Here is a 22,699-nt window from a genome sequence, read left to right as displayed (position 1 = left end):
ATTACGCTACGTTATGGGTGCTAGCACTATCTAAATTGATGTTGTATTATAAATCATAGACGAAAACACACGCCCAAAACTGTGGGCTATTAAATATTGATTTCAATTTTTACATTTTACAAGCTTGTACTACTCACTATGTTATTTATTGTAGTGTATTGAGTATTGATTAATTAGTTATCATCTTATTAATTTTCTAATGTATTGATTGTTTATACATATTAACTTTAAAGCTAATCTCACTATACATTGTAATTACCTAAATAGATTTAATTGTCCAGCTTTATAGATTTAGATAACACCTAATCATTATATTCTCACCTAATCATCATGCATTCACTAATTAAATCGGTCAAATTAATATGCTCATTGTTCATTAATTATGTTTAGTAAAGTTTATTTTGAATTTAAAAATAATTAAATATTTAAATTTTATTGTTTGTCTTTAATTTTTACAGCTTTTTTTTAAAATCAAACTTTAATAGTAAGTTTGAAAAAGTAACTTTGAAAATGCATTTTTGAAAATAAATATGATTTTATAAAAATAATATCTTTTATATTACTTTGAACATATCAAATCAAACGTGTAAACAATATCAACATAGTTATTACTATGTTCTATTCAATATTGTTTTTATATACTCTGCCAAATAACTCTCTTAGGAGTCATTTGGTTAGAAAAGAGTTATCGCCGGATAACTAGGCTTTGCTTGACCATGCAAATTACTACTTTTTTTTTTTTTTTTTTTTGAAGTTAGTGTTGAAAGTTGAGTTGGAGTTGTATTTGACCATGAATATAAATTAAAGTTATTTTTTAAATTTTATGAGAGCAGTATGAGCGAATAAAGTGTAAACAAGACTCGTTTTTACTTTTCTAAATAATTTTCCGGATTTGGAGTTGGAAAATTTATGGCCAAATACAACGTATTTTCTCTTTTTTTTTTTTTCCACTAAATTGAAATAATTTTTTGAAAAAAAAGGAAAAAAGTTGTATGGCAAAATATTTAATTTCTAATTATCCCTGCAGAACACTCAATTGATGGTATCGTGATTAGTTTTCAATTTGTACTTTATTATTTTAATTTGGTTGATGAATTTTGCTGACTGCTACGGCTTATCTGTCTATACTTAGGTCATAAATTTAGTCTGGTAGAATTTTAACGATGATAAATTTACGTGATTTTTATTTTTCCATCAATTTAATTCTACGTATTAAGATTGCAAGTGAATTGTTTGATGAAAGTACTAAGCAAGCTTGAGTTGGTTAATTCGAAAATGGAAGTGTGTTCCATACATTCAATATCGTAGACAAAATTTTACCTGAGGGGAAGCATATAGTATAAATTTATACAATAATTACTTACCTGCACTAATTTTTCAGTGAATTGACACTCCTATATAAGGAGAAAAAAAAAAGCATTTTGCAGTGAGAGGAAGAAGAGTAGTAATTTGTTTTTTCTCGTACCAAATCAGCTATGGAAGGTGCATCTTCTCCGACTTGGGAACAAATTGAACTTTCAGAAAGGTACTCTTTTCCTTCTTATATCATTACTAGCAGCAATTTGGTCATTTGGGTATGTGTCAAAGTGTTCTTTTTTTTTTTTGGGTCAATTGTTATGCTGAATTGGGGTTTAAAAAAAGAAAAGCAATTTTGAGTATTTACAGATATCTGGTGTGTTGTATGTTCCAAGAAGCGTCTTCCTCAGTTATTGAGCAATTGGTTGAGAAAAGTAATGAATTTGTTGAAGACAATTGTGAATTGGGTGATATGTTGGAATCAGCTGGCATGGTTATCGTGCGGTCATTGAAAGAACTGGGGAGGTACTCCTTTATGCTACTTCCATTCATCTTCTTATTATATTAGGGGTCGTTTGGTAGGATGTATCCAACAACAACAACAACAAACCCAGTGTATTCCCACCTAGTGGGGTCTGGGGGGTAAGATGTACGCAATCCATACCTCTACCTCTGATGAAGTAGAAAGGCTGTTTCTGATAGACCCCCGGCTCAAGACACGAGATACCACACAAACACATAGTAAAGCACAGAAGTAGATTACATAACACAGGATGTATCCACGTATAGGAATTTCAGCTTATCTGTATGGGATGGTATTAGTAAATACAGAATAACTCTTAATCCACCAAATCAAACTGTGAATAAGAAATAATTCCAGCATAACTAATCTCAGCATTACTAATGCACTTTATTTAGTACTATTCTTGTGCACTCTACCAAAAGACTCCTTGCAGTATCAGATAATTAAGGCTTGTTTAAGACTTTTTAGAATAACGTTAGCTTGAGTTTTTGGGTTAAATGACAATGTGACTTGAGCTCTGGGCACTACATATTTAGAGTCGAGAGTTGCTTCATTATTAGCTATACAAACTGTATTGGCGGAGGAATTTGTAGGTCTCGAACGGGTTGAATTGATAAGAGTCTCAGCCTGTTCCGTAGGAATGAAAATGTTTTTCTAGAAAATAATTGGTTTCCTTACCTTTTTTTTTGTGTTCGGTACGTAAGCAAGAATTATTATCCTGAAAGCATTTGTATATAATGTGGACAAACACTATAAGAGGTGAGAGCAGTGGGGATAGGGGCTACAGTGGTGGGGGTGAAGATGAGGGCGTGTTGGAGGGTGGGTAGGACACAATTAATGTGGAATGACAATTGTGGAACTTCTTTTTTCCTACTTATACCTGGCCAGTCATTTTCCTTGTTATTAAGGAACTTCTTTTTCTTGAGAAAATGTTCTCCAAAACTTTTGACCAACCGAACATGAGAAAATTGGAAATCACAGAAAATGTTTTCCTCCACACTGAACACACTTATTTAACATTGTTAGTAGATGGATGCTGATTTTCTACAACAACAACATACCCAGTAAAATCCTACAAGTGAGGTCTGGGGAGGGTAAAGTGTACGCAAACCGTACCACTACCTCGGGCAGTTAGAGAGGTTTCTGAAAGACCCTCGGCTCAAAGTGTAGCAAATTCAGGTACAAAGAAGAGGAACACATTGAAGATAACATGCCAACATGGGACAATGCAGAATGTACCGTATAAACAATACCTGGATATTGATTTTCTGTAATCTGGTATTTCGTGGATGAATGAGTACATCTGAAATGCCTTATATAGAGTTGCTCCGATGTATGTGTATTATTGGTCAGACTTGTGAACTGTATTCTCGTCTTCCACTGTATCTTGATGTGGTAATCCTGCTGCTTTCTTTCGTAGAAGAAATGCTTCGGGTGCCCTTTAATTTTGACACTAATATGGTTTTTATGTTTGACAGGACATCGAAAATACTGAAGCAGCTGAAAGTGCTATTTGGTTCAGTCACCACTATTCCTGCCCAAGTTTTCCTTACTGGGTACCTCATTTGTTGGACATGCTATTTCCCTAATAGTTGCAGTTCTACTTGTTAGTGTTAGTGCAGATGACCATCCTTGTGAATATGATGTTTCTCAACTTTGTGGTCACTGAGATGTTCTTTTTCCATTTAATAAGGTTGGGTAGTCAGGTGTGAATTTGATTTATCCAACTCTTTGGTCGAGTGAGATGATTTCTTATCCTTGTAATAAGGTTGGGAGTCAGATGCTAGAAAACAACTTTAATTACCGGTCTCAATTTTATGCTGCAATTCCTTTATCATTCACGTTTTTCGTACTGGTTTCTTTAACTTGAATTGTATGTATGGTATAAAATATAAGAGTGCCTTTGAAAATTGAGACCGCAGTCTTTGCTTTGACACGTTTCTTTTGGTTTTGAGATCCTGAATCTGAAATCACCAGTATCCCATGTATCCAAAGTAAACGGAAAAATATCTAGATCCTCTTCCGAGCTTGATATGTTCTTATCACTGGAGGGTTGCTCCTCATAACTTTCTTTTCCTTCAGCATTTTTGGAAAAGCTCCCTTCTTTAATATGGACATGACTCTTAACTTCTTCTGCAGGGTGTGTCTCCAGATACTAGATGGCCCTTCTACTGAAGTTCAAGAAATCATAGAGGAATTCCTTAGGAAGTGGAGATATGTTGACGGGAAGTATTATACTGTTGCAAGCATGGAAGCTGATGTACCTGACATGGAAGAATTTAGCAATCAGATTTCCCTTGGAGTTGATACGTACCTGGAAATTATTGAGCTCTATGTCATAACCTTTTTGGGGAGGATTCTAGGAAATTTGGATCTTGCTATCTCTTGGGTTGAAAAATCCCCTCTAACTGAGGAGAAGAGGCAGGTAAATAATCTTTCTTGCTTCATTTAATCAAATGATGGTCTCATGTGTATCTTTTTTCCTTTTGTGCCCCCAACTCCCATGTTTGCTTGTGGAGGGCATCAGTTGGAATAACTGTTTTGTTTTCCTTATGAAAGTGTGTTGTTGGAGACTATATTCTTTTAGGTTCTTACCGCTATGCGTTGAAGTTCCTTGGTGATTTATGGTTGAATACAGTCTAAATAATTTTGCGAGATTAAACTTTGTTGAAGGAGAAATATGTTCATAGAAATTGTGCTATGCAGTCTGACTGAGACGCCTTTGATGTGTTTTGCTATGCGGTTGATGGTTTCTAGTTTGTGACCGAGTAACTTATAGCTTGGGATTTTAAAAATTATTTCTCTGTATTCCAGGATCGTTTGAGGCAGTTGCACTCCATGGATACTTTAAAGCTTGGCAGCTCTTCACAGTCCTCGGCATCACTGCTCCAAATGGATGAATGTACAACTGATTCCACTTCCGTGATTGAAGAAAAATCATGCAATGGAAGAGCAAATATTTTAGAACACAAAGACCAGTCTCAGGGAGAGAACACCACGAAACAATCAATTTTGGAGTTCTCTAGAGGGAGAACTCCATTTTGGTGGTTTCGTACCGTCACTTTGAAGTTTGGAAGCGGTCGCTTGGTCTTATCAAATGGAAGCATCTTTCTTGGTTTTCTGGCAGCACTTGTTTACCATATTGTGTGGAGAAAACAAGCCTCTTTATGGAAGTAATATAATCTTTCTGCCACTTCTCTTTTAGATAAAGAAAAATTTACTCTTATTATGCTTTCTTTCTTATAGCTGTGGGGGACACATTATTGTGTAAAACCTACCAACTTTTCTCATGACCCATGGACAGTGCATAGGATAAAGCAAGTTAGTGCACAACTTGTGCATTGAAGGATGTCTTCCATTATCAAGTTAACTTGCATTGTGTTAGCACAGGATTTAGTGGACATATCAAATTCCCTCCGTTATCTTGAAACAACTGAAATTCATTCTTGATCTTCCATTTATTGTTTATGCTGGATCAAAGTCAAATTCAGCTTAATGTAGATCAGTGGATACAAATGCACATCGTATTTCATTACTACGGATGTGTGGCACTTATGTGAAACTGTATTTATAGAGATATATGCATGTAGGCTGGTTACCTATATAAGCATGTACGGGTTTGCATTATGTATTGGATGTTTGAGACTAGAGTTTTTAACAGTAAACATTCCTCAAGTATAAAGTTCGTTCAAGTACATCCTTAATGTATCTCAATTAGCAAGAAACATCCTTGATGTATCAGAAAATGAACTTCGATCCAAAGTTAAATTTCCATCCAAACACTAACTAAAAATAAAACACTTGCTATGCTCGTGATTCTCTTTTCAGAAAAAAGATATAATAGAATGTGCCCTCTCCTCACCATTTGAGCAACTCTATCTTCTTCCTAAATTTAATAAAAACATTCGAGAGGACTGATGTGTTACATGCTCAACTTTATCCAATCATTCCATTGTGTCCCCATCAACCTTACAGATCTAAAAACTTGCTTCTTATGAGGATTCCTCCATATAAATATGTACGACTATCTATTAACTCACTTAGCATTCTTTTGACTTGCCTGCAAAAAACAGCAGTACAAAGCACAAAAAAGAAAAACTTGTTTCTGCTCATCTGGTTCAACTTAAAATTTGGAATTACTACTCTAGTAATGCTTCCAAATTATTGATAAAGTTTGTCAGCTCTTTTCAAACTTTAATTTCCTGATACTCCTTTGTATTCTTTCGTTTTTTGTTGCCTAGAGAAATCTTCTACTGTAACAGTCCACTTGACTGAAAGTTTTTAATGCTCAATGTTTTTTTGCAAATTTTTGTACATTCATGTTATCTTTTTCTTGGAGTCAAAACTATATAATTAGTCTGATAGGCATAAAATATCATGGAGATTGGAGAACGTTCTGTAGATGCAATCCCACGTAAAAATTGTACGCACACATAAGTGCCTCTTTGAAGGAAAAACACTTTTGGGTTTTTCAAATTTTTTGACCAAATAGACTATTAGCTAGCTTCTAGGCGTTTGTGCGACACGCTCAACTAAGTAATCGAAAAAAGTGTTTAAAATGTTGTGTTATGAAGGGTTCAGGGGTTCACATGACAAAGGACTAAGTGTCCACAATACAAACTCAGACAAGTACCAGGGTCAGTAGATCATTTTGCATTAGTTACATCAGTTAAGAGTCCCCTGGTTTTGTTGTCATAAGCACATAAGTAGCTAGTAAATTTCATTCAAGCATATGATGCAACTATGACTCTCTAGTACTGGTTACATGTTGTACCCTGTGGGTCTATGAGAATCTCATTCCATGGTCAGTCACCTCTATTTGTGTTTATTTTACTGTCAATCAAAAACTCTAATGAAATTGAGGAATGCTTTGGAGATGTTCAGTTGGGCATATTGTATTTGTATCAGATCTTTCTGCCATCTTTTCTGGCATACTTAGATTTGGAAATGCTAGGCTACGACGTGCTTGGAATTGGCTGATGTTAGACATGAACTGTTTGTCGGCTTCGTGATATCTGGGCCTATTGTCTCGTTGACATTTTCCGCGTCTTGTATTACAGTGTTGTTAAGAGACAAGCTTCATCTACGAAGAAGGCTTTGGTTGACTTCTGGCAACTTGCATTCTTGTATCAAGTGAACCCTCTTGCTGCTGTTCAACCACTCCCACCTGCAACACGTGGAAGCCGGTGATGCACAATTTGGTTCCTCGTAGTTGCTCAAAACCAGAGCTGTTACTTGTAGATAAATTAAAGATTACTGAAGCTGTTGCCACTATTATCTGAAATTGGAGAGGAACATGCTGAAATATAATAAAGTTTGCTTCAAGGTTGCATTCTTTGCCAATGGAGTACTGTATCATACCTTAACTGTCTTACCTTTCTCTGTGGCATTAATTTATTCTGTTAGCAAAGAGGAGTCTCAGATTTCTCAATTTCATGCAGTAGTAGTGTGTTGCCATTCATTTTATTCCAATCTTTTTAACTATTGTCGAAAGATTGTGTATAAAGTGCCTTTGTGTCGAGATAGGTCTGTTTTAACCCTCCCATGTCATTCATATATAAAGTGTTGAGAGCTGTGATGAAATCTGTTTTGATAATTGACAGAGACTATTGGAAGAACCAGGTCTCTTGACACAGTGTTGGTGACATCATACTAAGGTACTGATCATACTGCTGAACAGAAGAGAGGCGGCTAACACTGTTATATGCAAGTAGGACTGACTGCGTAGGAAGAAAAAGTTGGTACGAGATCCGATCTCGAAATAGGAATTTAATCAACCAAGAGGAAACTGTACGAAATTACAATGATATAAAGGTCATAACTGAAGCTTCAACGTAACGTTTAGATAGAAGGTTCTAATCAGAAAAGAAAGAAGGCGGCGGCAAGGGTTGAGAGGGAAATCTGTAAAGAAAAGAGTGAAATGAAATGGGAATTTTCACTGAATGTTTTGTTTCTCTTTCTGCAGATTGTGGAATTTAACCGCCTAAGAATTGGCTGATGTGGAGGTTGTTGACACTTCATTTATTTTCTTGGTATCCTACTGTTGCTTGAATAAAATCGATATGAAAGACGGGACAGAAGTGTGGAACTTAGAAAAGGTTTACCAGCAGGATGCTGATTGTTATCCCAATTTTTTTGCAGAATGAACCAAAGGGGACAGTAACTGCAGTTAAAAGAAGTGGTATGTTGCTAAGAGAAGCTGAATTTTCATGTGGGCTGCAACAAGGTCATTGCATATTAGCTGTAGATTTGGAATGCGGGCCCCTGTTTGTTGTTTGCCAGAGACAGACAATGTGCATCTGGTCAGGTTGGACACTCGAGTTCAGTCGTGTTCTTGACCTGAAGAGAGAAATGGCTGCAGCTGGATGTGATATTAGAGTCGAGTACATATAAAGAGCGACTTCAAATTGCTCATTTATCTTTTTTTTTTTTTTTGTCCATTGTATCTGTATACTGACTGTGCAGCTGTAGAAATCATATTTGGATATATGCAAAGTCCAGTTGTGAATGCACTGTTTGTTCGGCCATCTCCATGAATGCCTCAAAATTTTAAGAGGAGCAACTTTATGTGGAGAAATTCTGTTCTTGGTTTTGATGAGAGGGACAAGAAAAGAGATAGCAATCCATTGCAACATACTAAGACAAGCACTCTGTTCTTGGTTTTGATGAGAGGGACAAGAAAAGAGATAGCAATCCATTGCAACATACTAAGACAAGCACTCCTCTCCCAAATTTTTACTTTTTAATCTATCCCAAAAAGAAAGACATCTTTCATTATCTGAAAACTACTCCCTCCGTTTGTTATTTCTACTTTTACTGTCATTTTTGACATATTAAGAAAAGATAATTTTTTTTTTCCCAGTTGTTATTGCTTTTCGTCCAAATTAATTTCAACACACAATATAAACATAATTTTATAGGGGTACTATGATAAAATAGTCATGTTATTAATTATTTTTCTTAATGAATATGATCAAAGTCAAATTGTGACGAGTAAAAGCGAACAAACGAACTATTTAATCTCAGCATCTCAGTTTATATTGAGACTCAAAGACGTTTATAGAATAATTTTGTTATTTTGCATATGTTTGGTTGTCTAGAGTAGCATTTTCCTTTTTGACTTTTTTTTTTGGGATTGGAATCCTCCAACTTATTTAGAATGACCAACTCAATCTTCACCTCACTTTTTGGAAAAAGAATAACAGAAGGAGAATCCGATGTATCAACAAGATCATATAAATAAATGATTATCAAAATGAAAAAGGAATATGTTATATTATCGTTTTATACAACTGTTTAGGCACAAGATGAGACTATTGATAATAGTTGGCTCAAAATATCAGTATCCTGCAGATTATATTAACTAGCAACTCTGTAAGGCATATTAATAAAAGCTTAGTCCATTGCAGTATTGAGACTGATAACTTCCTTTAAATAGAAATAAAATAATTTATTATGCCAAATGCTATAGCAAATTGACAGTCATATGAAGCTTCCAACCTTGATATTTTCCAAGTTTCATAAAAACTCTGTGTCCAGATCAGACTAGTGTTTGTCCTAAAGATACTTGTCAATACTTAACACAAGTTTCCACATCAAACTGCAGCTCATCCCCATGACAACGTTTCAGCAAGTATGGAAGCTAATAATCCATACAAAGTTTCCACCACCACAATATTTTATCAGAACATCTATTCATCAACTAATCTTCAAATATTTATTTGCTTTAAATCAAAAGGCCTAAGAGATACAAAGACTAGACAAACCTTCCACAAACCACTCAACAGTTAACAAATCAGAGTAGCTGTCTTCGGCTCGGCAGCTGTAGTGCTTGAGTAGATTGGGTGAAGCAAAGGCCCATCCTTGGGCTCAACATGCACCCATTTGCGCCCACTTAACTTGTGCTGCTCAAACTTAACACAGCCTTCCATCAAAGCATAAAGCGTGTGATCTTTCCCAATTCCAACATAGTTTCCAGCATGAAATCGGGTTCCCCTTTGACGAACAATAATATTTCCAGGAATCACTCTCTGCATGTGTAAAAAAAAAAAAAAACTGTTTAACAAGAGTGATGCTAATTGGTTTTAAAGCAAGTTTCATATGGCAACATTGGGACAAAAAAAGTTTCTCTTTTCAAAATGGCGGAACAGAAAAGTTTCTCTAAACCGATTAATGCTTCATCCAAATTTTTCTAGAAGAGGAGATTTTCTTACCTCCCCACCAAATTTCTTCACCCCTAGATTCTTTGGTTTTGAATCACGGCCATTCTTTGAAGACCCTGCTGTCTTTTTGGTAGCCCACCGTCTAAACATCAAGCTCAATACATCTCCAGAAACATCTTAAATTTGCACAATGGGAGCATAGATCAGAGTCTTTACAGATTTCATCTATTTCAAAAGCATATGCTTCGGGTAAGAATGAATGCATACCACTAGCAGTATTGTAAGCAGGGGTTCTTGTTACCAGCTCTCTGATATTTAACCTCCTAAATAACGATGTTGCAGCATTCATCATGTAAATTCACCAACCAAGCCTGGGACTCGGAAGAAATGGACCTACTGCTTAGTGATTTCTCTGGTTTCTATGCACAAAACTGCTACCACAAACATAATAGAAAAATCCAAAGTCACAATCACAGGCTCACACAAATTGAAAATTAAGTTCAAATTCCAAATATCTAGTTGTATCAACGTGCCTGTGATTTTAAAAGAAATAATCAAACAATAAGCCAATATCATAAATTCAACAAGACACTAACTCAAGAAAATCAAATACATTATGTGGTCATGTCGTTTATGGTAACGACCAATTTTATCACTTTATTTTTTTGTTTTTATATGTATGTCCTATTGACGTTCTGTTTCCTTTTCTTCCTTTCCAGATGCAAGTGCCGGTTTGTTTATCGTTTTGTTTGCACAAAACAAAGTAAAAACGATACTGAACTTTGGATGCAGAACTGGTCTCAATTTAAACAGAAACAGTTGCAAGGAACAAACTATTACTATATATTTATATCTTAGGAAAGCAACAAACAACTAAACATTGATGTTCAAATGGAGCCGGGAATGAGCTGTAGCAATAAAAATGACAAAAATTAAAGGATAATCAATCTCTTTTAGTTTATCTTTTGAAGTTATGTAACAATGCAAAATAACTATCGGAGGGGGGTGGGGGGTGGGGGGGTGGGGCAATAAAACTGAAACAAAATTCTTTCTCTGTTCTTTAAGCAAAGAAAGAACTAAACTTTCCAATAATGCAACAATGGGTATAAAACACCTACGAGATCAATTATTTTCTCTACTTCTCTCACACCCCTCTAGCCAAAACCAAGAAAAGAATTACTATAATGCTGCTTTGGACAGACACTGAAGATGAAGCAGATTAGCAGAAAAATTCTAGGAATGAAATCGAGCAAAAACAAAAAATTCGTCTTGGATCTCTTCAGTTTTCAGTAAAAATAGACCTTTGAATACAGAGTGTTTTCAGCAAGAATCAGCCACAATTGATCAAAGATTGTGAATAATGACAGAGACTGAGAGAGGCTGAGGTGGTCTTTGAGGCAGACAGATTGCAGATGTGAAAGTTGAAAAATAAAAGAAGAAATGAAACCCTAGAGCGTGAGTGAGGCAGAGGCCAGAGAGATCGCAAAATGTGACTTTTTTGAAAAATACTAAAACAAGAATGGAAACCGTCTAAGTAGTAAGTAAAGGTTTGGGCCAGTTGGGTGTGTTTTTTCCTCGGGTTAACGGGTGGCCCGATAAAAAATTACCGATATTGAACGGTTTGAACCGAAATTTGCACAGCCCTAGATAGTATCTCTGCAATGGTAAGTTATTTTTATCAACTTTTGTAAATAGAGAATATTTTCTCTTGGACCTTCAATTTTACAACCTTGTGTATCTAACCCTTGGTTTAGCAGATTCTATTAACTTAGTTTTCTAGTAGACAAACTAGCTAGCCTCCCCCCCGAGCTTATTTCCGGTAGTTGTGAGTTAGATCACAGGTTTTTTCACACTACATGAACATGTCTGTTTAGAGATAGATACTCATTGCTTAAGTTGTGGGTTTAGGTATATAAGCTTACCTAATTTCTGTTTAAGATGGATCAAACTGTAGAGACTAACAAATTTTAAGGATGAATCAATGTGTTATATAGGAACTAACCATAACTGCATTATCACCTCTTAAACCTGGAGCTTGCAAACTTTGACTGCTTGATCAATAACTGGCTTTTCTGTTTGTGGTCACTTCAGCAACTCCAAGGAAGAAGGGCACTGCTGCAGCCTCTTAAGTTTCTAAACAAACAGTTTGACATTGTTGCCTTCAATTTTGTTAATGAATCAAAGTTTGAATATTACCTCTCATCTGTTGTGTTGGAGATATTTTTTTCCTATTCTTATTACTTTCTCCTATATAATAAGTCAGAGCGTGGCTGTTCAAGCAGACATGACACCGTCTGCTTGAGAAAAAAAATAAAAGAATATTTTCATAATTTTGATAAATTTAACTCTCACAGCCTCAGCTTCTCTTCTTTAATAATTCTTTGGAATTTTGATAAATTTAATTCTCACCGCCTCAGCTTCTCTTCTTTATCCACGAAGAAAATGCCACTTTTTCCTTCACTGTTTCCGCTTGTCTTCTTGGAGACAATTTTTCAATTTTTTTCTACGATTTGTGTTATCTCAACAGGTAATTTTAATAGAATTTTTATTCTCACCGCCTCAGTTTTCTGTTGTTGGAGACACTTTTTCAGTGTTCTGGTTTGTGTTCTCTCAACAGGAACAAAGAGGCCTGATTGCTACTTTGACTGATTTGTCGGATTCTATTTGATTTTGTGTTGTTTTAGCAAAGGTAATTTTATGGCAAATATTTTTTTTCTTTTAAAAATTCAGATTCAGCGAAACTTTTACATTTCAGGGAATAAAATGACAATCTCAAAAGACTTTTCATTGAAATTTCTTGTCTGTCCTGCCGCCTTTGTGATTTCATGAATACCATATTAAATTAAATAGAACAAAAGATGAAAATAGGAGACAGGTGGAGCAATTGCATATGATGCATGATGCTTTTTCAATGATGGAGATTAAGGATGTTACGACTTTCAATAACAACAATTCAAACAAAACCTAAGCAAAAAATTATCAAAACATCCACATGCAATTGCTTTGAATATCCAATTTTATAGCCCTCAATCTATTCACACATGAAAAATCCAAGAAATATAAAATGGTAAGAGAAAATAAAAACTAAAAATTACACAAATACACAACTTATGTTTTTAATATTACAAAAAATTCTAACTCTCTAAACATATTAGGGAAATTCCAACATATACACGGAATTCTATTTATATGTCGGCTATGTTATGTATATTAATAGGGAGAGAGAGTAAAGTAATTAAAAAAATGGAAGAAAATGTAATTACTTCTAAAAGGGTTGGTATTTATGTTATTTATACTAAAAAAAAAATACATCCAAATAACCTATACACTCCATATTTTCAAATTAATGAGAACACTTTTGAACGAAATTATTAACACATATAAAAACAGAGCATTCTTTGTGCCATTTTCAATATTTCAATCTAGAAGACACGTAAATATTTAACTAAAAAGAAGAAGCCTGATGAGAAAAAAAAAAAAGAAATCTAAATATCTTAGATAAATGAAAGAGGGCACACCAAGCTACACCGAAGAACAATCAATTTGAGAGAATGCTTTAATTTTGCATAGAGAATGAATAACAGAGTGATTAAAATAATGAGAACATATTAACATCTTAAAGAAAGGAGCAAAGAGACAGCCAAGGTGTTTGGGGAACATGTAAGTATGATAATATAAATTGAAAAAATTAACACGTTTACCTAAAAAAAAAAGTATGCAGGTCCTTAATTTTATTTAAATGTGTAATTAAATTTAATTTCTTAAATTGTAATAGTATTATTTCTATAAACATAAAAAAGGTCATGGTCTATGAAAATTATTAAAACTATTCCAACTTTAATATAATTTTATTAAATAAGTAAATTATAATTCATAAAGAAGGAATTACAATATTCTAAGAGATAGAATTAATAAATCATAAACCTTTATGTTTTTTTTTATAAATTAAAAAAAATATTTGTAATTATATATTATTCTAAACTTCTGAATATACATATTTGTAAAGATTTATTGACCCAATAAATTAATAATATATATATGCTAATATGCTACCACACAAATATATAAGACTTATTTTACATAAAAAATTTCAAATCATTTAATAAAAACCATTTAAAATTTATCAATATCATTAGTAACATTTACCAAATATTTACTTTACACTTATTGAGATGATTTACTATCATGCAAATATATATAATATATATACTAACTTATTTTAGATCAACAATTTGAAATTATTTAATCAACACCACTTTAAAAATAAATTTACCCTTAAATATTGGGCCCCATGAGACAGTAGTGGAGAATTAAGAAGTCATAGTAAGCACCTGAAGCAGGTTGTCAATATGTCTACTTTAGCGACTTCAATCGTAATTTTACTATATTACCTTTAAGTAATTAAAAATTAATAATATTTAATAGAAAAAGGTAAAATAGACATAAAATGAAAAATTAATTTTTGATATTTTAAATTAACTTAACGTCTTATGTGGGACCACTTAAAAAAACTTTCACAAGTATTTGTTATAATAATTTTACTATGTCACTTCTAAATAGTAGAATAGAAGAAAAATATTATTAATAGCAGTAATTAAAAGAAAATTATTTAAACAATGTCACAAAAGTTTTGAACAACTTAAAATATTATACAACTTTCATCAATCTAAATATAATAATATATGCCTAACTTAAAATTTATCAACCAAATAAATAAAGGTTTTAATTAAATGATAGAATTATACATAACGTAGAATTAAATGTGCTGTTCCTAGATAGGAAGGCGTGGAGGTCACGGGTAAGGATAAAAGGCTAGTGTGAGTGTGTGGGGTGTAGCAAGCGGTTAGGTGAGACCCTGTGTAGCCGGGTTAGTAATCTTAGGATGTGTGCATAGGTGTCTTTGGTATGTGCGAGTATGTTACAACTAGGTAGGTGTCCTACGTATTATTTCATACTTCTTATTTTCTCTCTTTCGTGTTGCCCTTATTTATCGTATGTCGTAATTTCTCCATTTTCTAGTTGCATTATTTCTTATCCCTAATTTTCTGTTGTGTCATTTATCCCTTGTTACTATTCTTTATCTTGAGACGAAGGTCTATCAGAAACAACCTCTCTACTTCTTCGGAGGTAGCGGTATGGACTGCGTACATCTTACCTTCCCCAGATCCTATTTTGTGGGAATACACTGGGTTTGTTGTTGTTGTTGTATACAAATGTGTTGTTCCTCTATGTCCTTTATTCAGTGTGAAATTAGATAGAACATTAGCAGAGGCGAATCCAGGATATAAAGTTTGTGGGTTCCCATGTTAGACAAAAATAAAGCTAAATAGTAACGAAAGATATTTGAACCCTCAACCAAGAGGTAAATAAAACTTTTATTAGTTCCTCTACTCCACTAGGCCAACAATACAATTTGTTTATGGGTTCCTAACTTATAAATTTTATATATTTACTAGATTTCTCTATATAAATATTGGATTCGTACAAAAGTTACTGGTTCCCGGGAACCCCCTCCGAGGCCCTAGATCCGCCCCTGAACATTAGCTACTTTATTGCTCACTATATGGATGTTTGTAATTTTAGATTGTCTCATTACTATTTTTGGAGCACTTGATGAGAACATTTGCAGTTTTTACAGAGTCAGTAAAACCAATTTTTTCATTAGAAGGAGAGTAATAGATAAAAACACACTTGTACAATAACCACAAAGTAATCTTCTACACAAAGACAATCACTTAAAGTAGCCTTTTTCTACATACACAAAGATGCATAAATTGTAGTTAGCGAGAAATAGAATTGCAAATTCTACATAATCTTGCAACTCAATCTAGAGAAAGAATCAAATTATCAAGCATATATAAAAGCTCCAAACACCCATCAACCAATTTTTTCAAGCCGGATAGTAAAGACTACAAATCTTGTTCAGCTCTTGATAAGCTCTTTCAAGCTATGTTGCCTGGAATAGGTGATTGATGTCTATGTTCTCCCTCATTTCATACTTTTGAATTTGGTAGTTCGTTGAAAGATTAAAAATTTTCTCAAAAATTACCTTGTTTACTTCACCTTAGAGGCAACAGAACTATCCTTCCAAGAGTTGAGAGCAAAAGCAACCAACGTAATCAACAAGAACCAGTTGCCAATGAAATTGATAACTTTCAGAAGAATACAGAGCTTATTCAAGTAACACGTCCTTAAATTCTTGGGAGTGTTGTAAAAGCTTATTCTTTCATGTTTCTCTTTTACAAAAGAGATGGCAAGAGAATACAAACAGTATACAACAATTTAACATTCAATAAAGAATTATATTTGTTTGCTATGAAGGAACTGAAAAATCACAAACATTAACCAAAAGAAGACACAAACATAAATCTAGCAGGACATACTAAAAGATTCCACCAGTAAAAGAGTGTGAGCTGATATTGTAGTCACAGTTCATAATCAAGACTTGGGTTAGGCTTCCATTAAACTGTAACTCCCTGTGATTTTGTAAACTTTGGTTATTCTCTAAGCCAAGGTTTGCTCAGTGCCACAATTTTCATTCATAGTGGAGGGTTTTCTATTTGACGATTCTCAGGTAATTACTTTAGCCAAACTTCAATTCAACAAAATTGTACAAGATAAAAAGGAAACGCATGAAGTTTCTATGCAAGGAGAGATATAATCTTATTACAACACAACAATTTATTTTTTCAGATGGTAAATCTTAATATTCTGAATCCAGTTTCTAACAAAGAACCAAAAAGCCCCAAATTGAGGTCATAACCACTAACAAAGAACCCAAAAGCCCCAAATTTGAGCTCATAACCAAAAAAAAAACTCCAAATCAATTCTCAAATCGGAGCAAGAAGCAACATTAAACATAAAAAAGAAACTCCAAATTAAACTATAATATATGAAAGAGAACTCACAGATCATAAACGAAGAACAATGAAGAATCGACCTGAGAGAAAGAGCTGAGACGGACACATAATCAATTATATTAAAAAGACGAAAACGCCCTTAGTGCCTAAACTGTTGAAGCTAAGCCCCTTCAGTAAAAAGTAAATAGTAATATCTATCATTATTTATTTATTATTTATATTATAGCGATGGGATAAATTATTTTGCATAAATAATAGAATAATTAGAAACCAATTATCTTGAGATAACTGTTTTCCAAGCATACACTCCTAAGAGTTATTTGGCAGAGTATAGATAAAAATAATGTTGAATAGGGCGTACTAATAACTATGTTGATAGTTTTTCTCACGCATTGTTTGATTTGATATACAACAACAATAACAAACTCAGTGTATTCCCACAAAGTGGGATCTCGCAGTCCATATTGCTATTTCCCGAAGAAACAGAGATTGTTTCTGAGAAACCTCGGCTCAAGAGAGTTAGTTTTATAAGAATATAATTTTTATAGAGCACGGGTCAAAATTAGCCCCTTCAAAGCTTCAAAGGCTTTCAGGCATTTCTCCTTCTGAAGAAGCTTCGCAGAAGCACTTAGGCTTAAAAATTGGAAACAGCCTTTGATGATACAATTTCAGTATTGGACACAGATGTAACAACATCTTCGGTTATAGAAGGACAAAGACAATAACAAGTAATCAGTAAGTATCCTATTTGGAAACTTATACTATAACAACATATCTAGTGTAATCCCACAAGTTAGGTCAGGGAGGATAGTGTGTATGCAACCATGCCTCTACCTTATAAAGGTAGAAAGACTGTTTCGAAGACCCTCGGCTCAAGTGAAACATATCACAATTCAATTGGTCTAGCATTGCAGAATTGAGAATACCCTCATTTTTTATAAAGTGTTTACTGTAAAGTATTACATAGATTACTAAATCCCATTTCTTCTTTGTTATTGCATTCAGGCACATGGATTGTTATTGCATTTTCTTTGTTATTGCATTCAGGCACATGGAAATCAACATGCACCTACTCAACTTTCTTGACCATTTTGCATAGATAGCTAATGTTGTTGTGGTTTATATACGTGGAACAAAGCTAATTATCTATCTTTTACCTAAGTCTTTGTTCTAATTTTTGAGATAGTTCACTACTTTCCATTATATAATAAACAAAAGAGTGCCATATTACCTTTGCTGGCTTTAACAGTAACACTACAGTTGCACTAATGTACAAAAACACAAAAAAACACAAAATTTTCTAAACTTAAATAGTCCTTAGCAAGTTAGCAGCACAACAACAACATCGATTGGACAAAAATTGGACAAACATAGAAGACTGGACACTCAACACTGGCCAGAAATTGAAGATGAAGAAGAAGACTATCTAAGAAACAAGAATGAGCAAAAATCGTTACTTGTTGAGCGTAACAACAACAACGTTTGTGATTTCGAGCAGCGTTTCGTCTCTCTAAATTGAGCAGTTTTGAGCAAATTTTGAGCTTTTGTGAAATGTGAAATTCAGTATGTGAGTAGTGAGAGAGAGAGAGAGACTGAGATGAGAGTGAGAGAGAGGCGCTAAGTCTTAGGGTGAAATTCAGTATGGGCTTGGGTCGCCTACTCGCCTTTTGCCTTTTGGGCCGTAGAGTATTTGAATGTGACCTGGTTTGTTATCGGGATATCGGGTATCCCGATAACAAAATTAATTAGACCGAGGCCCGAACCAATATCCCATTAATAGAAATATTACAACCGAGACCCGACCCAATAACTCGATAACCAAATTATCGGTTCGGTTTAACGGGTTGAACCAAAAAATGCACAGTCCTACCCTCTCGTCTCATCAATCAAAACTACATCATCTGCAAAAAGCATACACCAAGGCACCTCTCCTTGAATACGCCGCGTCAATACATCCATCACCAAAGTAAACAAAAAAGGGCTAAGAGTAGATCCTTGATGCAACCCTGTCAAGACAGGGAAATGCTCTGAATCTCCTCCCGTCGTCCTAACCCGAGTCTTAGCACCATCATACATGTCCTTGACCTAACCCGAGTCTTAGCATCATCATACATGTCCTTGATAGCTCTAGTATACGCCACCGGTACCCCACTCACCTCCAAGCATCTCCAAAGAACCTTTCTAGGGACTTTATCGTACGCCTTCTCCAAGTCGATAAACACCATGTGTAGGTCCTTCTTCCTTTTCCTATACTGTTCCACCAGTCTCCGTACCAGGTGAACTGCTTCCGTCATCGAGCGCCCAGGCATAAATCCAAACTGGTTCTCCGAGATAGTCACTAACTTTCTCAACTTGAACTCGACCACTCTCTCCCAAATCTTCATAGTGTGGCTCAATAACTTAATACCCCTATAGTTGTTGCAACTCTGAATGTCACCCTTGTTCTTGTATAGAGGGATCATAGTACTCCATCTCCAAGCCTCGGGTATTTTAGCCGACTTGAAAATAACGTTAAACAGACCAGTCAACCATCTCAAGCCAGCCTCACTAGAAAACTTCCAAAAATCCACAGAAATCTCATCAGGCCCCGTTGTCCTACCCTACGCATCCTGCGAACAGCCTCTCTGACCACCTCTACCTTAAAATGTCTATAATAACTAAAATCACAACTCTTTCCAGAGTGCTCTAGCTCCCCTAACACAATAGCTCTATCCCCTTCACCATTCAATAACCCATCAAAGTACGACTGTCATCTCTTCTTAATGTGACCGTCTTTCACCAATACTCTACCATCCTCCCCCTTAATGCACTTCACCTGGTCGAGGTCACGACTCTTTCTCTCCCTAGCCTTCGCCATCCTAAACAACCTCTTTTCCCTTTTTTTCACCTCCAACCCCGCATACAAGCTCTCGAACGCAGTTGTCTTAGCCATCGTAACTGCAACCTTAGCCTCCTTCCTAGCTATCCTGTACTCCTCCCTACTAGCTCGCTTCTCTTCTTCATCCTTACTCTCAACCAACTTAGCATATGCCCCCTTCTTCGCCTCCACTTTCTTCTTAACATCTTCATTTCACCACCAGTTCCCCTGACGATGCCCAATCTGGCCCCTAGAAATACCCAACACCTCACTAGCAGTCTCCTTGATGCACCTAACCACCCTATCCCGCATATCATCCATGTCTCCCATACACTCCCACACCCCCATTCCATCCACCTTCTCCTCTATCTTTCGAGCAGTCGCAGGCGTTAAGCCGCCCCACTTAATTCTAGGTTTACCCTCCTCCCGTCTTCTCTTTTTATCTTTCTTAATACCTAAGTCCATAACCAAAAGCATATGTTGCAGCAAAAATTCGATTTGGGTCTTGGCTATCGCGCTTCGGAAGGTGATTAGGTGATCAACCTTCTTCGGGAAGCTCGAATTCACCACAACCAACCAAAGGACCTCACGAAATCCAACAGAGTCGCACCCTCTTCATTCTTCTCCCTAAAACCAAAACCACCATGCACATCGTCAAAGCCTCCCGAAAACTCCCCAATATGCCCGTTGAAGTCCCCTGCTACAACAATCTTCTCAGAACTAGGCACTCCTCTCACAACCTCATCCAAAGCCTCCCTAAACCGCATCTTCTCCTCCCCACCCAAGCCTACCTTCAGCGCATACACACTACACACTTTCAGGGTAAACCCTCCAACGACCAACTTAACAGTCATCAACCTATCGCTGATCCTCTTAACCTCTACTACCTGCCCTCTAAGCTCTTCATCCACTAAGATGCCCACTCCATTCCTACGCCTGTCGCTACCTGATACCCCAAAACACTAAGAATCATAAAAATGGGGTATCAACATGCAAATTCCAGCAACTAACTAAAGAGAAAAACACATAGAATGGAGGAGAAAAGAAGAAGATTACTTGAAATTAAAGGATAGATAGAAAGACCCTTACACCTATTTAGTAATTAGCACTAAAGAATGTTTCAAATTCTCAAACACACCTCACAAATAGATGTTCAAACCTTCCTCTTAGGTGACCTAAAGGAAACACTCTTCCTCAAGCACATCTTTCTTGCCAATTAACCAAGACAAGTGAAAAACTAATTTTCAAATGTCCGAACCCTAGTTTTCGGATTTCCCTCAACTAACTACAAGTCTAAAGCTACAAAATAAGAGTAATATCAAATATCATCCAAGTCTAATGAAAAGAGAAGTAAAATGGTCTATTTATACTATTACATGCCAAAGGACAAAAATGCCCTTAATGAGGACTTAGAAGTAGGCGCCTATGGAGTGTTTCCTTGGAATGCAAAATGTCTTCATTAACCTTCACTTAAGGCACCTATTGAGTGCTTAAGTTCCCCTCATTCCTTCTCTCGATCAAGACTTCAAAATACTTCGAAAAGTCTTCAATTGCTTGCTAATTCTGAAGCCTTGACCCCTTAGATAATACCTTGGACTCTTGATGCTCCTTGTGCTTGTATCATCCTCTCCATCTTGAAGGAATTTGTCCTCAAATTCAGATCTTGCAAAACCAAAGATAGAGCAAAAAAATACAAAATCCTCTTGGTAGGAGGGTTATTATTAGTACCGCACTTATTTTATCAACCCATGGTTGCTCACACTTAACATACACCCACATATCCTTGGTTTTTTTTTTTGACATAAGAAGCTTAGCATATATGATACCAAAGACAGGAATAGCGTCAGCAACAAGAATAAGTGAGCATGACCAACAACTATAACCTTCACCTCTCAAGAGTATTCTGGGGTCAAAGGGGAGCAAAGGATAAAGGTTTAGGTCGAGATGTCCCACTCCTTTCACTAGACTACCAAATTCACAACCACTCAAGGCATTACCCACTACTTGGGCAAACACAAAGCCACTATGAACAAGATTAGTACAATGGCTTTCATTACACAAGTTCAAAGGACTATGTTCAATATCAAGACCATCATTACTGGCATCAAAACTAATTTGAAAGTTTTCATTCACACTATTCTCATGTTCAAGTAGTGAACTAATCTTAGGTGCACATAGTTTATTGTATATATCAAGAGAGTTAACAAGAGAAGAACCGTGTACATCTTTATCAAGAAAAACTGAGATAGCAACACAAGGAATCACCATTAGTACCACACTCATATCATCAATCCTTGGTTGGTCACACTTGACATACATCTATGGGTCCTTTGTGTGTGACATGGAAAGCTTAGCATGAATGGAACAAAGGAGGTGGTTTTGGCAAATATCAAGAGATAAGGAAACTGCAATAGTCTTAACGGTTTTACTATACCCAAAAGGTAAGACTACCTTTGATTTAGGAACCATAAGATACATTTGTTTCATTACCCCTACAAAGGACCTCATCAAATATGGTTCCACTATTGGTCTCAAGGTCCACCTCACCCACATATTTTTATAATTCAAACAAGGAAAACAGCCACCAACCTTACTACCTCGACATAATACCAATTCAAAATTAACATGGTTATCATCATAGACAAAGAGGTACTATAGGAAGGAATCAAGTGTGAAGACATCACCCAAGGTGCTATCATCTACAAGAGGGTCATGTAGTGTATGAATACTCTTGTCACATGATAACGGAACCTTATTCAAGTTATAAGTGCTAGCACTAGATGGACACAAATCATTCTTACGAAAAGAATTGATTTTGTCATCTAAAGGACTAACTAGTGCTCGCGTACTCACAACAAGAGTTTGGTCCTTATGCAAACTATCAAAACCAAGAGTATCACAAAAGGAAGATTCACACACTTCTTCACTAAGAAAATCCGAAACTACACCACTTTGCCCACTACTAGCCACATCACAACATTTTAAGTTCAAGGAAGTGTAG

The 22,699-nt window shown here is 35.5% G+C and overlaps 3 protein-coding genes across 11 annotated transcripts; 2 read left to right on the top strand and 1 right to left on the bottom strand.

Moving 5' to 3' along the window:
* Positions 1-591: 591 nt before the first annotated feature.
* On the top strand, positions 592-7,065 carry LOC107856753 (protein APEM9). 5 transcript variants are annotated; one of them, XM_047400032.1, is made up of 6 exons: positions 592-1,525; positions 1,666-1,821; positions 3,298-3,375; positions 3,959-4,244; positions 4,634-4,992; positions 6,880-7,065. In XM_047400032.1, exons 1-6 carry the CDS (start codon positions 1,476-1,478, stop codon positions 7,007-7,009), a joined length of 1,059 nt encoding a protein of 352 aa, XP_047255988.1. In that variant the 5' UTR covers positions 592-1,475; the 3' UTR covers positions 7,010-7,065. The 5 variants fall into 5 exon arrangements, with proteins under 5 accessions (XP_047255988.1, XP_047255991.1, XP_047255989.1 ...); XM_047400033.1 differs by lacking the exon at positions 6,880-7,065 and adding an exon at positions 5,066-5,370 and having other exon boundaries at positions 692-1,525; XM_047400035.1 differs by lacking the exon at positions 1,666-1,821 and having other exon boundaries at positions 673-1,525.
* LOC107848000 lies at positions 7,006-8,327 on the top strand. Its single transcript, XM_047400039.1, has 2 exons — positions 7,006-7,145; positions 7,961-8,327. The coding sequence occupies exons 1-2, from the start codon at positions 7,116-7,118 to the stop codon at positions 8,210-8,212; spliced, it is 282 nt and encodes a 93-aa protein (XP_047255995.1). The 5' UTR covers positions 7,006-7,115; the 3' UTR covers positions 8,213-8,327.
* Positions 8,328-9,230: 903 nt separating this feature from the next.
* On the bottom strand, positions 9,231-18,502 carry LOC107847744 (50S ribosomal protein L27). 5 transcript variants are annotated; one of them, XM_016692201.2, is made up of 5 exons: positions 18,299-18,498; positions 11,984-12,114; positions 10,249-10,412; positions 10,033-10,157; positions 9,231-9,849 (listed from the first exon to the last, which is right to left on the bottom strand). In XM_016692201.2, the coding sequence occupies exons 3-5, from the start codon at positions 10,331-10,333 to the stop codon at positions 9,607-9,609; spliced, it is 453 nt and encodes a 150-aa protein (XP_016547687.2). In that variant the 5' UTR covers positions 10,334-10,412; positions 11,984-12,114; positions 18,299-18,498; the 3' UTR covers positions 9,231-9,606. The 5 variants fall into 5 exon arrangements, with proteins under 5 accessions (XP_016547687.2, XP_047255993.1, XP_047255994.1 ...); XM_047400037.1 differs by having other exon boundaries at positions 12,001-12,114; positions 18,299-18,494; XM_047400038.1 differs by having other exon boundaries at positions 10,249-10,415; positions 18,299-18,491.
* Positions 18,503-22,699: the final 4,197 nt, after the last annotated feature.

The sequence above is a fragment of the Capsicum annuum genome, chromosome 11 (assembly GCF_002878395.1).
Source record: "Capsicum annuum cultivar UCD-10X-F1 chromosome 11, UCD10Xv1.1, whole genome shotgun sequence".
Classification (NCBI taxonomy): Eukaryota; Viridiplantae; Streptophyta; class Magnoliopsida; order Solanales; family Solanaceae; genus Capsicum; species Capsicum annuum.
The sequence above is the reverse complement of the archived record's forward strand: the minus strand, read 5'-3'. Positions and strand labels throughout refer to the sequence as shown.